The 18,105-nt window shown below is 30.3% G+C and overlaps 1 protein-coding gene across 1 annotated transcript in view; it reads right to left on the reverse strand.

Moving 5' to 3' along the window:
• LOC147066429 (trypsin-3-like) overlaps window positions 1-11,878 on the reverse strand; it is a 144,034-nt gene extending 132,156 nt beyond the window's left edge. Inside the window, exon 1 of the mRNA XM_085956199.1 lies at window positions 11,852-11,878. Within this exon, the coding sequence (XP_085812325.1) occupies window positions 11,852-11,878 (27 nt within the window). The remainder of the gene's footprint in view (window positions 1-11,851) is intronic.
• Between the last annotated feature and the right edge of the window lie 6,227 nt (window positions 11,879-18,105).

Here is an 18,105-nt window from a genome sequence, read left to right on the forward strand (position 1 = left end):
GTTATGAGACGATTCACAACAGGTGAATGTATACGACCTTAGTGAAAATAAATATTGATTTTCTTACATATAAAATAGATAAATAAAGTCATATTATGCATATTTTTTAAGCAAAATAACACAAATTGGATACTTTAAGAGGAAATATGAGTGAAATGCAAACAATCGACTGTTATTGAGTCACTTACAAAATGAAGGTATAATGACTAATACATATTAATTACATATAAATATTATTCATAACTATTCTAAATTATAGTTATCATATTATGTCTCTTATACTGTTAGATTTTTTTAAATTAATTATAACCATGTCCATGCTTTTTCGTACAAGGTGGTGGTTAGTAATTTTGAACAACTACAAACATCCAGGCTTTGAGAAAATCACATAAATAATAAATATTGTGTTCTCACTGGCAATCAAATCCAGAGCTCCTGGATGGAAGGCCAGCGCCTTATGCACTGCACTACGAGAACCGCCCTATACTGTTAGATTGCTAAAATATAAATATCAGTATTATTTACTAAGATATAAAATTACTTCAAAAAACGTCTATTAGATTAAATTTGTCAGCAGGTTTAAATCTTGTAACGCGAAATTGAATTAACTTATCAATATTTTCACGCATCTTATTTAAAATTTAATAAAATACCACATTAACTAAAATTTCATACAATACATCATTGCACTCAAAAATGAAAATATTCCGTTTCATATTTTATCCTAGCACAAAAACAATAAAATAAAACCACGTTAATACTTTAAATAATATATAATAGACAATGATCCAAGATTTAGGAAATCCTATAATATCGTGTATTTTCACAACCATATCTGCGTTGCTGGATCGATACATGACGGGAAGTGGATAAATGAGGCAAAATCGTATGTATTAAAATATATTATTATAATCAATTTTCTTTTAAATAATGTTATATCGATAGGTACTAAGAAATCGTAGAATAAAATTATGTTATTAAGTTCTGTGGGTCTATTCTATACTTATCGAACACTAAATTGATAAATAGTATCAAACTTAGGGTAGGTTTGTATCAAAATATTAGCACTTATTGTAACAATTACACGAAGCCGGTTTTTATTGTTGCAATAAGTGCGATATTTTAACAGCAGCAAGATAGGTGCTGTTAAAATATAGCACTTATTGCAACAATAAAAACCGGCTTCGTGTAATTGTTACAATAAGTGCTAATATTTTGATACAAACCTACCCTAAGTTTGATAATATTTTTCACTTTATCACTTTAGCGGTCGATAAGCATAGAATAGACCCACTGGTCATTTGATCGATATTAATGAATACGATTTCAGAATAATATAAATTAAAGTTAAGTAACATATTAGTAAAAAAAACAATGGTTTGTTAATACATTTATCTTTTTATTCGGATTTAAATATTGCAATTTTTTCATAAATGTCACTATAAATATATGAATCCCCTGTGAATATACAAGTAATTATAAACAGATATGATATCAAATTTGACTGTTTTATTGAAAAAAATAACCATTAATTTCTTTTTTTTTTTTAAATAATAATGTAAACTTAGGTAATACATACATAACTTGTAAATACCTTAGATATATACCTTCTATAAAAAATCATATTTAAAAAGTTATGTAGGTATATTCAAAATATTATAGAATATTGTCACATTTTCAAATCTTCTGTAAATTATTCGTTGAATAAAAGAAATGGTTTATTTTAAATTGTATGTATCTTTAAATATACGTCATAACTAAATATTTGGCGAGAGCCAGGCGTCAGTTAGTAATTAACGCAATTAATGATTGCTTGATTTAAAACACAAAAACCGATAGTAAAAAAAACGCAATCATGTAGGACCTGTTAGTTAAAATTATCATAATTAAGTAGGAGGCCCGTAGCATAATTGGTTAAAGCGTATTGGTGCGATATCAGTGGATATACGGGTTCAAATCCCGTCGGGCGTCGTATTTTATTCAAATGCGATTTTTTTCTCGTAGCATCTAAAGTATTTTCAAGCTATGTATGTTCAATATAATATATTATAATATAAAAGAAATGGTTTATTAGGAATTACAATTTTAAAGATTCGTCAATATTTAGTATGCAATCTTATGCCATCTGATTATATTGTGTAAATAATATTAAGAAAAATACATTGCTCATGTCTGTGGAGAAATCTTTTACACCGACGGCGTGTGTTGCTAGCATTTGGGATTACTGCCCATCGCCAAATATCACCTTGTACGATGTTGTTAGTAGTGCATTGGGTTTATGAAACTTAAACAGCGTACTTCAAAAATGTTGAACGCTATCATTTCTGCCACATTGCGGAATTTTCATTTAGATAGCGAACTGTAACGTTCATTATACGTACTCACCAAGCTCTTAACATATCAAGTCAAATAAAATAAAATGTAATATAATAACATATTACGTAAAAGAGTACGTTACATACATTAAAACAGTACACCAAGCAGTATTATTATATATATGAGCTAGACGAAGAGCAACAATGTAAAAGAAATTCAGATAAGTATATTATACCCAGTAGTAAAAACCATATTTGAAAAAAAAAAATCGACCGAGCTTTGGACCCGTATAACCACTGGTATCGCGCCATTGTGCGTTAATCAATTATGCTACGAGACTCCTATCTGATTAACCGACAATTTAAACTAGTACCTGGCTCATACATGAAATGTTTATCAAATTGCGTTATTATTGACTATCAGTTTCTTTGTATTAAATCAAGGAATATTAATTACCTTAACTACTAACCGACGCCCGGCTCTCGCCAAATATTTTAGTTATAACGTCTACTTGAACTTGCCAACAATTTTTAATAAACCATTTCTTTTATTCGATGAATAATTCACAAGAGTTTGAGAATGTAACATTCCGCATAATAACGCTATTTGATAACGATTTCATGTAGGACCTACTAGTTTGAATTGTCGCAATTAGATAGGAGGTTCGTAGCATTATTGGTTAATGCACAGTGGCGCAATATCAGTGGCTATACGTGTTCAAATCCCGTCGAGCATTGTATTTTTTTGCAATTATTAGTTTTTATAGTGGGTACCTATATATTCGAGGTATTTTCAAGTTATGGGCTATAATGCCGTGGGTCCCAGGTTCGAATCCTGGGTCTGACAAGTACACATATTGTTTTTCATTTTGTGTATGAGTCAGAGTATGGACCTAATAGGTTAAGCAAGTGGCTCACATCCATTTCTCGTAAAAACAAAATCTGTCAATACAAACCTCCACTCTATGGAGGCCCATATGATCCTATTAGGATCGGACATGGTCTAAAGAAGAGAGAATATATGGAATATTACATTATTATTCGTTGAATAAAATAAAAAATGGATTGTCTTGCTAGTGAAAATTCATACAATAATTAATGTAAATACTTTATAGAAAGTGAACACTGTATTGACAATACTTTTATATTATGTAATAAAACTAAAATAGAAAAATCATCTTTGCGGTCATGTCCCCCTCACCGAGAAAATTACACCTCTAACCCCCCCCCCCCCCATAGTTGAGATCATTAATCATCACGAGGCCCTTGCCGCCTGTATCCAACGTTATCCGCGGTTTTCTTATTTATTTCCTTTTTTCTCTTCTTCTTTTTCTTTATTTTTCTAAGGTGGCAAGGAACCAACGACCATTGTATATCGGAGCGGACAAAATAATGCATTGTCATCATGGAATATTAACACATGCAACCGGCAAGTTCGCTGGTGTAATGAGTATCGCATAAAAATATTTTCCCAGCGGGGAATCTGAGAAGAGTATATTTTTTTATGAAATACTTTCAAGTTAATTTATATTATATAAGTAGTCGGAGTGACAGTACAATTTTTACATTGAAATTTTTAAACTGTAAGGAAAGGATTAATCGTTTTGAAGCAAAATATGTCGTCAAAACTATTCAACAATATTTTCATAATTTGTCATTAGATTCATTTATTAGTAGTATGTTAATGATACCTACAAAAAATAATAACTTAAAAACACTATTCCATAAACCACACATAAGATAATTTTAATCAAGACGTATCTCTAGATCTGTTTAATAATAATTATTGTCATTTATTCACTAAAACTATTATTATGATTTGGTAGCCTCTATTCATGTAAAAAAATGCAGCCAAAAATTAAAACAATACATTATTATTGTTAAATAAAACTATTCAGGGTAGTTATTTGAGTCAGATATTTATAACATAAATGTTAATATACGTGTTATATTAGCATTCATGACCACAGCCAATCATCTAAATCATCAACAAAATTGAAAATTAGACCATATGAGTTGCCTACTACAGTCATAACTAACATTTTGCAATTTTGTCATTTTTGAGTAAAATATACCGAGCCGAAAGGCATTAATATATATAAAGAAAAATAGTTGGCTATCAAAAGTCACTTTAAACTTAAAAATTGTGAAAATCGTTGAAATTGTTGACTGTTGTTGTCATAACTCACATTTTTCAATGAATAATGTGAATTCTATCATCAAAGCCTTTTTAACTAATCAGGGAGCTCTATTTCTTATAGTGTGATGTGTGTCTGCAGCTCTAGGTGTATTATAATATATATATATTTAAAAAATAATAATTAATGTTAATCGACTCATTCACTCATTAATATTCAAGGGAGCTCAATACTTTCTTCTTAATAAAAAAGACATTGTTGAAGAGATACCTGTGTAGTGCACTGAATGTCAAAATACCATGACTTTGACGGTTTGGTGTCATGCCAAAAGACAACAACCTGAGAAGAAGAATGGCAGAATGAGGAGTCTACTGTAAAGGCGTGATATACGAGTAACACGATATGTATATATTATTATTATAATCAAATATTTATATATAATATATAAGTTATTGGGGCGTTTGGTAGAGAGTGAAATTGAGAGTTGCGCGCGCACACCGCTACGAAAGTGCGCGACAGTACCTATGAAGTTAGCTTCGAATCAGTGAGCTGTATACAAACGCAAGTTTAATAGAAGAATTGTTCCGTTGCCTAGGCAGCAAATTTATTATTGTCGGCCATTTGCTATTCCTTACGTAAACAAACGATTAAACGTCACAGTGACAGCTGTTACTTTAAAAATAAAAACAACGAGAAATAATTATATAATTTAGTAATATAAGTTAGAGTGTATAGAAATAAACCAACGGCGCTCCAATAAGCTCAAGAAAAATCTTAAGTATGTAATTTAACAAGATAATTAAGAGCTAGTCAAATAATCTGGGTTATCACAAGTTTTTTTTTTGTTTTGTTACGCCAAAGAAGTATAACTTTTTATTCAGCGAATAATTCAGAAGATTTAAAAATGTAAGATTCTAATTTTTGAATATACATAATGCCGTGACGTCGATTAGTAATTAAAGTAATACCTACTTTGATTTCAAATACAAAAGCCGATCGCCAATAGTAACTTAATTTGGAAAGCGCTTCAAAGAGTATTAAAAGACATAAGTTAAAATTTGTCACAATTAAGTATGATGCCTATAGCATCGTGGTCTATGTGAATGGGCGCGAAACCCGAGAAATGTAGGTTCGATTCCTACTGGGTGTCGTATTTTTTCAAAAAAGATTTTTTCTGTTGGTTATACTATATTTTCTCAGAAGTGTTTTCAGAAGTATGTATGTTCAATTAGAAACAATGGGTTTCCACATACTCAAAATAACTCCATTTACAACAGAGGTTTTTGAAGATAGTTGCACCACAATAATATTTACACCATTTACAATATTGGAACGTGATGGATTAGGAGAGTAGAATTGCTTTATTTGTTGTTACAATAATTACGTATGAACTTTACCATTAACCGATTATTATAAAGCTTTTTAAAAATCCGTGTTAACAATGTAACGATAGTAATAAATGTCACTGTTGATATAGCGTATAAATTAAACTTTCGGTCGTCGGTTGTGTTCCTACCATAAGCCGCGTGCGGCTCTTCGATTTTAAAAAAGCTGCGGTTACTTTGTGCTTTTCAGCAAAACTTACATCTCGTTGAGCACACTGCAATGTAGTTTTACTACAGGGCAGGCTAAAATTATACAAATTATTACCATTTTGTTTTCATCTAATCAGGTGTAAATTTAAGCAACATATAGCCAAAATCATATAGCATACATATATCTCGATTTGAACGGGATTATCCCGGTTTGATAATGGGTCTCAATATCACGGCACGTTTGTGATTTTGCTGCGGCTTATAATGTTGTGGTTGAGCCAATTATGATCGCTATCGTGCCTATATTTCCTACCTACCTTAGATCCCTACTTATTGTCGCAAGGTCAGGTGACTAGTAGTCACGGGTCATCAGTAAAGTTGATCGTGATTAAAAAAGTTTAAGAAATTTATTTTAATTTAAGAAATTTTAGCTGTGATATCGGCTCTTGTCATTTATCAAAAGTGTATCGTAAAGTAGTGCGCACCGGGTAACCCAACAAACAATACCACTCGTGTGATAGTGCAACCAAATCACGGAGCCAGCCTCAATAACAATTAGATTAGTGCCTGGCAACCTAACATAACCCCCTCACCCAGCATGAATATCCACCATTACGGTCATTCTATCACAAAAATATAGTCCACTACGAAAAGCGCAACCATGTTAGATACGTGTTTTCACTATTTTCTGATCCACGCGTAAGAAATCGTTAATTTGAGTTCCAAAACGCCATTTTTTGTATTTGTTAAAACCAAGATAATTATCTTGTACAGAATCTGTATGATGTCACAACATATTATTGCATCATGAATTACTGTTCACATTTTCGTTATTGTTATATCAGTCATCGTCAGACAACGAGAATATCGATTTTTATTAACATACTATCGTCGTATTGCATTTTTTTATATCGGAGATTTTGATTTTTTGAATGGTCACAATCAAATGATTAATATCTGATTTAGATCATGTATAATTATTATTGTATCCAGTTTGATCTGTTTATTCAAAAAAATAACATTCTTTTCTTTAGTATTAGTATCTACTTAGTTTATTTTATTTTCTCTCGGTTCGGAAAACATATTTATGTTGAGTCTAATATTGTATGTCATCATCATGTAATTACTTGAAAATAAGTGGATCTCAATGTATGCACATTGGATTAAAATAGCGGTGGTGAACCTGTGGCACTCGAGAATTCTGCTGGCAATCGAAATAATTATAGATTATAAAAGCAGTATTATAATATCATACCTATTGAATTTTTAACAAGAGAATGATATTTAATCTTCACTACCCTTACAGTACCTACTGCATTTTTGACAAATCAGAATGCGGTCGTGTGTATGTTATAAATAAAAATATTTTTTAATTATTTATAGACGTCATGTACTTCAATATTTTTGGGTGGTCAAATATCGCAATGAATATTACCCTTTTTTAGGTATATAATATATTTTACCAATAAATTTATTTGGATAAATGCGTATTATTAGAAAGTTTTAATTTTCATGAATATGTATAATTTTTTTTTATTTAATGGAACATTGTGCTCACATAAGAAGTGGTATAACATCATTGTAATAATATTATTAATAAAACAGTATTTTCAGTATATGACATAATGGGGAAGGGGTCACTAATAAAATTTACATTTTAGTTGATTTACTAATATCTACATAATGGTCTATCTCGTTTATATCTTCAAAATATTAACCGTTGGCACGTCGAACATTATTTATTCAAAAACTTTTTAGTTTTGTTGGCAAGTCAGTTTATAAAATGGTTCATCATCGCTGGTTTAGAAGATGAATTTAAATCAATCCCACACTTTGGGAACCATAATTTAGACATTAAAATGTATAATATGATTAGATATTTGTTTAAAAATTAAATTAATTGAAACATAATATTATAAAGTTTTGGGGAAAATAGGTGCCATTTTTATTACAATAAAAAACGTAATAAAACAAATATATAGCCAATTATGTATGCAATCACTGTTGGGTTGTTAAATTTTACATCGAACAAATGAAGAAATGGTTATCAAATAGGTGCATATCAGAGAACACACAAATAATGATAAGAAAGTTGTCTTCTGAGTGAGGCTGGAACAAGATTTAATTCTCGGGTATGAAGAAATATGAAATGAACTTAATCACGTATACGTACATTATTTTCAACAGCCAATGAGAATATTTTAAGAATTGATTGAGGCACAGTCATCTAAACTCACCCTCAAGCTTGTCGACTAACCAAAGAAAATTAGTTTAAATTATTATTGCCCTCTAAATTGGCATCACCGAGGTTAGTGTTGCCATTTTTGAAAATAAATAACTGAAGCTACCGATTTCTTACATAGTTTTAATTAAAATAAAATACAATTTGTAGTACCAACGCCTTATTCCTCATAACATATTAATAATCAAGACCACTTTTGTCCGCTTCAATTCTGATTACAATGTTTATGGAAATGCAAAAAACTTGTCCCGATAATAATAGATAGTTATTAAATTATCTAAAATTAGTATTTTTACTATGTATTGACAGTTAACACTATTAAAGAATTCTCTCATAGTTATCAGAAAGACACAGTTTAATACAAGCTTGAATCAGCTTGGAGACGCCTTCATCTAGCAATGGATTGATCTATGATAATTGTAGGTATACTATATTTAAAAATATTATTGTTTCACTATATCATTTTTAAATTTCATTATAAGTAGAGTATAATATAATATGCTTCATAACTTTGCACTCCATCTCTAGGATGAAAATGGTGTAATATATTATACTAAAAATACTCTTTTTACATATATTTTCCTGTATATTTATTTATTACATATTATACTACATATATTATTTATTACAAGTAAATATCATTTCGCACATGTATTAGAAAAGAGACCTAACTCAAAATTTGTCGATTTTCTGTGATTATCATCACTGGAACCTCGCTAGTGCCATCTACATGTGCGTATATGCGAAAATAATTTATTTTATTTTTTTATCCCCAGATTTCACAAGTGTCACTTTTCCACTGGGCCATATTTGATGTTGTGTGAATTTAAACAGTGACCTTTTTTAGTTACGTCGCTTTTCTAGTACGTATATATGAGAAATATCTTTAAAACGTGAACTGTTTTTATTATATTTTGTCTCATTGTTTTTAAAATACGGAGAATCAAAAATCGAATAAAAATTTAAATATCTGTCCTGAATAATTGCAAATTTTTAGTTAAGTCACTTTTCTAATACATGTGCGATTTGATCTAATTGTATGTAAGATAATCAAACAGAAAGGCGTATCAGTAAGTAAAGAGTGCAAAGAAGTGCAAAGTTATAAAACGTTTACTCTTGTATTCTTCATTATAAATTACTTTAATTTGAACAGTTTCTAGTTCATTTCATGACTGACAATATAAACATTGTATAAAAATCCAGAAACGTTACCCTGTCCATTCCTGTAACTTTAACTCCTTACCCGTTTGTAGAGTAAACGAGGGAAAACTGTGCAAGAGGGTAAGCAAAGATTTTGATTTAATTTTCCCGTTTACCCTGTAGAGGCAGCGGGGTAACATGGCTTTGTAATATAATACATTAGTTTCGCATCGCTTGAGCTAGCGTAGCGTGTATGCTCGGCTGGCGGGACGAAGCTAGGATTCGTTTTCAAACGCGGAAACAACGAGAAATATTAAAAGTGCGATATAAACCTATACACCACCCCTTATAAATGCATACACTGCGATGCTTTATTATAATGCAACGCTGCAGTTATACGACTCGGGCATAATTTTATTTTATGACTCTTAAACCGTTGTGTAATATTTAACGCGTTCTAGTTGTATCATATTATTATAAGATGCATACATTGTTATATAGTTGAATTTATCAGTATGGCAACATAATTTAGACAACAGAAGGCATCCCAACTATGGAAAAATATACATTTCAGTTGCTTACAGAGAAAAGTAATTGAACGGATATAATATGAATTATGTTTAAAGTTTCATAAATGCTATAGAATAGGGGCTTATTTTTATGGCGGATTCAATTAGACAAGTACAACAAGATACAGTTAAAATATTTTCATCAGTCCCGAGGTATTAGATACGCTTAACTTTCCCGGAATTGGCCAAATGACTAACTAATTAAAGGTCCAAAACTGATCGCATCACCTTGGAAAATATTGAACACATATTATGGATGTCGATAGCTCAAAAAACTACAGCAGTCACCTTGACAGTGAAAAGATTCGAGGTTCGAGTCTTACTTAGCTTACCTATCTTTTTTTTTATTTTAAAATATAATAAATTATAATTTACCATTTGTAACCTTTCTTCTATTCAGTACGTATTGAATAAAAACAATCAATATTATGGTTCACATTTTTTTAAAATCGGTTAGCCTAAATCACTTACCATAGTATGAATGTCTTATATATCACCATTAATTAAGTATTTGAATACTAATTTTAGTAGTTTTCTAATTTTTAACCGATTTTTACAGTAAATTGTTAGATCGTAAATAATTGTATCTTAACAAAAATTTAAATTGAAAAAAAATATTTGTAAATTTTCTAGTTAGATAGAGTTAGACTTATAGCAAAACCCACATAAGAATATTCATTTATTTTAAATATCTGTAGAATACCATTATTAATTACTCGAATTATTCAACATTTATTAAAATGTCATTATTTTACATATTATAGCAAATATGACAAACTACAGCGTTTATAGCGTGATGTAATAACAAAGAAAATATATATTTAACAAAGGTAAGATTATAATAACATAGCTATCATACAGTATTCATTATGAGGAGTCCATAGTAATACCATTGCTTTGAAACTATTCGAAAAGTGATAAAAATGATGACATTATCAAAAAAAATGTTTATTTCAATTGTGTAAAAAAGGGTTGCCTCTTTAAAAAAAGCTTCCCGTAGGTCGTCAAAGCGCAAGCAAAAAAAGCTTTTCTAGGCAAATGAACTCATGTGTGAAATGGAAACTTTTACATATTCTTTGAAATATTAAAATCCCAAACGTGTGCCACTTTCCTTTTATGACTCTGCATCACAGTTAGGCCTGTGAAGGCCACAAATTTGGCGGGTTTTGCGGGACCACCCTCCCTTCTAACTTTGCACATTGTCAGCGAATTTATTTTTAAAGAGTTTCTAAGCAATGACTGGCTATTCGACTATACATACCCTGTGTAAAAGTACATGGTGTATTATTTTACTTAATATTAATAAATTACAAAATGCTTTCATTGCGTCTTATACAACGATGATTGCTTACAAATTTAAATAAAAATATGGAATTTTGATATACCTATTAGATGAAAAAAATAGTAAAATAGATAGGCCAAGTAAGACTCAAACCCCATATATTAAGTAATTATCTGTATGGATGCTATTATCCTTTGAGTTATTGGTCCATATAATATAACTCACTTCAGATAACTGTAAAGAGCAGGGATGGCGAACCTATGGCACGCGAGATGATTTTGCATGGCACGCGAATGTTTTATTTTGAAGAAAAAAATAACTTATTAAAACAATACAAAAGAGTTTTATAAATATATATAAGTACTTACATAATATTAAAAAATAATGGCGACATAGTCATGCATATTTTCATCGATTTATAATATTATTTTTAAGAATAATATTTACCAATCGATGCGCAAACGGAAACGACGAAATGCATAAAAATGGGAGATCGCATTGTATAAAGAAAAGCAGACAAAAAATAATTCATGAATAAACATTCCGTTTGTAAAATTAAAGTAAAAAATATATAATTTTATAGGTCGGTCTTAAGGCTTTGTACATCACATATAATATTATCGCACTCACCTTATCAGGCGGCGGAAGAGGCAGCATCATTAGCCACTGATTTTGATCGATTTACAATGCTTGAGACCAATCAGGCAATTAAAATTAGAAATATTCAATCAACAAACCTGATGAAATTTATCGGTAGTCATTCAAATACAAGCAGCAGGTTGTTATTTAACCTCAAACATAATCGCTAAAAATGGAAGAAGAAAAGAAGAATATAATATGAAGGAAGCATGGTTAAAATGCTTTTACAATCTCCTTGAACATGGAAAAAATTATTCAAAAAATAAAAGATATATACCTACTGAAAGGCTCAAAATACGGCGAATATTATAAATATAACTTTTAACAAAATATTTGTTCATTTTTTCCCCATGCAAGCTCGGCACGTCAGACAGTTGAAAAATAATATTTGGGAAATTTTGGCACGCGTACATAAAAAGCTTCGCCAACCCTGGTATAGAGGTTATCATAACGTCATACATTTAAAATCATATAAGTAGATACCTACTTCAGTTGCATACCATTCGCTCTATATAAATCGTTGTCATTGTTCCTTAATTAATTGATTATAAAATAATTATAAAACAAATATGTTAGTAACACAGTCCACAAAGAACATTTTTTGACTACTTAATCTGCAAACCAGCCAACTGCACTTATGATCAAAAATGAGATTTTGTTTTGTTATAAAGCATGTTTTGTATGCTCAATTTCTTAACCCTATAAATAAATGCGTTTCTGTTCTTCACACAACAGCTGCAGGTGCCAAATTTCCAATATCTTAAATAAAACATTACTACTCCGCTCATATAAAATGGAAGCTAAAATAGTATATTAATTTCATAGTGCAGCTTATTGTAAAAAATATAATTCAAGTGTATTTTTGGAACTGTTAGATTCCGCTCGACAGTTGAATTATTAAGTTTTTTTCCTTCCTGAACAATTTGCAAAAATGGAGTTAGCCGGTTTGGAGATTAAACAGTCGATTTAGGTTATTTTTAATCGTTTCATAAACTCTAAAAATCAAGCCTCGGTTTTATCATCAGAATTAGTTAATAATTGTTAATATTATATTGATACCGTATCGACAAAATTACACACATTTATAATATCAAACTGTTGCAGAGTTTTAATTAAATATTTGTATATCGTTTTATAATTTATGTTTGTTGAAGTAAATGTTTTACACTTTTTTGTATATCGGGTGGGTTTTTATGAACTACATTTTTGGAATATGAGATTAAAGAAATAACTAGTTTTGCACTAGTAGGTACCAAGGTCCAATTTTATAATAATATGTTAATACCAAGAATTTTTAAAACTCTATTTTCATTTTACTTTGATGTAATATCCTAACATAATTTTTGGAAGAGATTATAAATAATAATTATCCATTATACATGATACTATTTTTATGATTTTACCAAGGCTTTGACTGCGACTCGCTGTCATATCGCCTCTATGATACTCTATTTACAATCAACGGCTTCTAAGGACTTAGTACTAAACTTAAATAATATATTATTAAAAAGATCAGAATCGTCATCATCAGCAATGGCTGATTCATTCATTTAATGGTGGCCTCCTCTAGGCACTCTTTGGTCATATATTACGTTTGACCACTACGTGTTTACGTCAAACTTAATCAATTCGTCGATATAGTAGATTAATACTTTGGACGCTAAAGACGAACCTGGCGCGTAATGACCAGGCTACTGATCGATGTAATTAACGTGCATTTTAAAGGTAGTAATTAAAAAATCATTATCTAGTCTAGCTAGTAGCTATCAGCGAATGAGTGGATTGGAATGGAATGGATGTTGTATGATGTATGTTGGATGTTGTATGTTGTATGTTGTATGATGGATGTTGTATATTGTATGTTGTATGGTGGAAGTTGTATGATGTATGTTGGATGTTGTATGTTGTATGTTGGATTTTGTATGTTTTAAGTTGTATCATGTATCTTGTATGTTGGATGTTGGATTTTGGATGTTGTATGTTGTATGGTGGAAGTTGTATGAAGTATGTTGGATGTTGTATGTTTTAAGTTCTATCATGTATGTTGTATGTTGGATGTTGGATTTTGGATTTTGGATGTTATATGTTGGATTTTGGATGTTGGATGTTGAATGTTGGATGTTGGACGTTAGATGTTGGATGTTGGATGTAGGATGTTGGATGTTGGATGTTGTGTGTTGTACGTTCGATGTTGTATGTAGGATGTTGGATGTTATGTGTTGGATGTTGCCTGTTGTATGTTGGATGTTATATATTGCATGTTAGTTTTTGGATGTTGGATTATAGATGATGGACGTTGGACTTTATATGTTGTATGTTGGATGTTAGATATTGGATGTTGTATTTTGGATGTTGGATGTTATATGTTGGATGTTGGATGTTGTATGTTGTATTTCGTATGATGTATATTGTATGTTGTACGTTAGATGTTGGATGTTGTATGTCGTATGATGTATGTTGTATGTTGTATGTTGTACGTTAGATGTTGGATGTTGTATGTTGTATGTTGGATGTTGGACGATAGATGTTGGATGTTGGATGTTGTATTTTGTATGTTGTATGTTGTATGTTGTATGTTGTATGTTGTATGTTGTATGTTGTATGTTGTATGTTGTATGATGGATGTTGTATGTTGTATTTTGTACATTGTATGTTGTGTGATGGATGTTGTATGTTGTATGCGGTATGTTGTATGTTGGATGTTGGATGTTGGACGTTGGATGTTGGATTTTGGATGTTGGATGTTGGATGTTGTATGTTGGATGTTAGATGTTTTATGTTGTGTGATGGTTGATGTATGTTGTATGTTTGATGTTGTATATTGTATGTTGTATGTTGTTTGATGTATGATGTATGTTGTACGTTAGATGTTGGATGTTGGATGTTGTATGTTGTATAATGTTTGTTGTTTGTTGTATGTTGTTTTTTGTATGTTGTATGCTATATGATGTATGTTGTATGTTGGATGTTGGATGTTGTATGATGGATGTTGGTTGTTGTATGTTGTATGATGGATGTTAATGTTTTAATGAAATTCATACTTTCTAGAACAACAACGCTATGTTAAAGCCACAGCGTCCTCCATCATCTGCTTATACACAGGTTTATCTAAAGCTAATTATGTGCAGTTAAGCTCAGACGATCAAAACTTTTTTCCACAAAAGACGGAGCGATAATGTTACCGATGTCACGAACCGGAACGGCGCTCCGGTGCGCTCCGGTCCATTTCGAGCCCTGTATCCCACCATTTTGTTTGAAGTCATTTGTACAAATAAGAACTGAGTATACCACTATAACCAAGTTAAAAGAGAGATTTACGAAAACTCTGTGATACTAGAGCGAATCCTCGTAAATATCATGGATAGTATAGTTGTATGTTGTATGTTGTATGTTGTATGTTGTATGTTGTATGTTGTATGTTGTATGTTGTATGATGGATGTTGTATGTTGTATGTTGTACATTGTATGTTGTGCGATGGATGTTGTATGTTGTATGCGGTATGTTGTATGTTGGATGTTGGATGTTGGACGTTGGATGTTGGATTTTGGATTTTGGATGTTGGATGTTGGATGTTGTATGTTGGATGTTAGATGTTTTATGTTGTGTGATGGTTGATGTATGTTGTATGTTTGATGTTGCATATTGTATGTTGTATGTTGTTTGATGTATGATGTATGTTGTATGTTGTACGTTAGATGTTGGATGTTGGATGTTGTATGTTGTATAATGTTTGTTGTTTGTTGTATGTTGTATATTGTTTTTTGTATGTTGTATGCTATATGATGTATGTTGTATGTTGGATGTTGGATGTTGTATGATGGATGTTGGTTGTTGTATGTTGTATGATGGATGTTAATGTGTTAATGAAATTCATACTTTCTAGAACAACAACGCTATGTTAAAGCCACAGCGTCCTCCATCATCTGCTTATACATAGGTTTATCTAAAGCTAATTATGTGCAGTTAAGCTCAGACGATCAAAACTTTTTTCCACAAAAGACGGAGCGATAATGTTACCGATGTCACGAACCGGAACGGCGCTCCGGTGCGCTCCGGTCCATTTCGAGCCCTGTATCCCACCATTTTGTTTGAAGTCATTTGTACAAATAAGAACTGAGTATACCACTATAACCAAGTTAAAAGAGAGATTTACGAAAACTCTGTGATACTAGAGCGAATCCTCGTAAATATCATGGATAGTATAGATTGCTTTTTGAAAACAGCATCCCATCCAGGGCACCAAAACCAAACATAGATTCTGAATCTGAAGCAGAGTATTTTTTTCTAATAATTTATTTTGATATATATTTTTTTGACTTATTGTACTTTTTTAAAGCACTTTATGTTCCAAAGATTTTTTTTAAATTACATTGTATTTTCACATGTTATTCAGAATAGACTCAAAATAAAGACTATTTAAAAGCAACGTAATTACCGATATTACATATTTTTTGTTCCATCTTTATTCAAAGAATGAAAAGTGACTATCTGTAATATTTTTTCTATTAATTCATGGGTGGTAAAACTGTGCAACTTCATTTCGTAATTTTGGATGCCTAAAGCAGAGTATTTGTTTTAATATTAAAATGTCACGTTGAAAGTAAATAATATGTTATGTACTCCCACAAATATAATCAGAAATTTGAATGCAATATAAGGATTTTTTAGATTGATTACAAATGTTAAAATGTTTGACGACGGAATTAATAATGTCAGGGAGTAATCAGTTGTAGGTAAAACAAATGCATATTATATGATACAAAATATCAAGTTTTTTTATATTATTAAGTGTCAGTATAATTTTTATTATAATAGGTAAGTACTATGGGTTAGAATTATTATTTTGCTTGTCTAAGTTTTACATAAATCCTGTTAAGCAAATGAATTATTTATAAACTAAGTGCGACAGTTTTCAGTTTAAAAAATTCTGAACACTTACAAGGGTTATAAAGGGGCAGCTAGCGGGGCTTAACGCTTTACTGAATAATTAAATTATGATGCTCCAGTAATCGTCTTTTTTCGGTGGCTTTCTAGCTAAATAGTCTAGACTTTAGGTTAGTTCTCAGGAGAATCTCTCAAACGCATGTTAAACAGGACAATTTGGCAGTAATGAAGCTTTTGATAACCATTACTTATATTTTTAATGGATGATGTAATTTCATCTTATAAATATACAAAAAATGTATTTGACGTTTAAATATTACCTAAACTTACCATTAATATTAGGAAATTACTATACATTTATATGAAAAGTAATTTATTTTTATTTTTTTAACGTACATGTTTAATTTAATTTATATTTAAAAAGAAAAAAAGTCACAAAACGTGTAAAATTAAACGATATAAGTACTAGTATTAATTATAAAACCACTAAATTACTAGTTTTGTTCAATTATATAAAATACCTCCTCCTGTCCCTGGAAACCTCAATTGTACCTACCTAAAACAGTAACTACATTACCTTTTAGGATTCATATTATGCTTTATAATTATTAAAGTAACTATTAAAGTATTTAAAGTTTTTATTGCATTTACTTAGTTTTTATAATTTTATTAAATTTAATAATAATTAATAAAAAATATAAATTTAAAATATTTATACTTGGTGTACTAGTTTAATATATTCGTATTGGTATAAACCATTTCTTCTATTCAATAAACAATAATTGACAAGATTTGAGATTTTATAATAAAATTATATGCAATATTATATATTATTTGAAATCACCTTAGACGTCACATGAATCTGTTATTACTGAATTTGCGGCAATATGCTTTAACTAATTAAGCTACGGGCACCCTACTTAATTACGACACATATTTAATTAATAGTTCTTCTATGAAATGTTTATCAAATTGCGCTAATGTTTGACTATCCGTTTTTGTATTTAAAATTAAGGTATAATTAATTTCCTCAATTACTAAGCAACGCCTCGAGCTCTATAAAATTTGAGTTAAACGTACTTGCATTTGCTAATAATTTAATAAATCATTTCTTTTATTCAACTAATAATTCACAACATTATTTGAAATTGTAATACAGACACTTACTTAGCAGCACAACCACACTGTCAAAAATGTACTGTAAGACTGCAGATATACACTTATGCCACCTCAGTCTTTCAATGCAGATAGACATTATTTTGCATCTCAAATTTGAGCAGCTTTAGTGTTCTGACATAATATATTATAGTCAATTTTTCATGAGGTACAAAAAAGAGTTTTTGTCGGTATTGGTATTATT

Source organism: Rhyacophila brunnea, unplaced genomic scaffold (genome assembly GCF_057557595.1).
Source record: "Rhyacophila brunnea isolate RB1 unplaced genomic scaffold, BYU_Rbru_1.0 scaffold_5, whole genome shotgun sequence".
Lineage (NCBI taxonomy): Eukaryota > Metazoa > Arthropoda > Insecta > Trichoptera > Rhyacophilidae > Rhyacophila > Rhyacophila brunnea.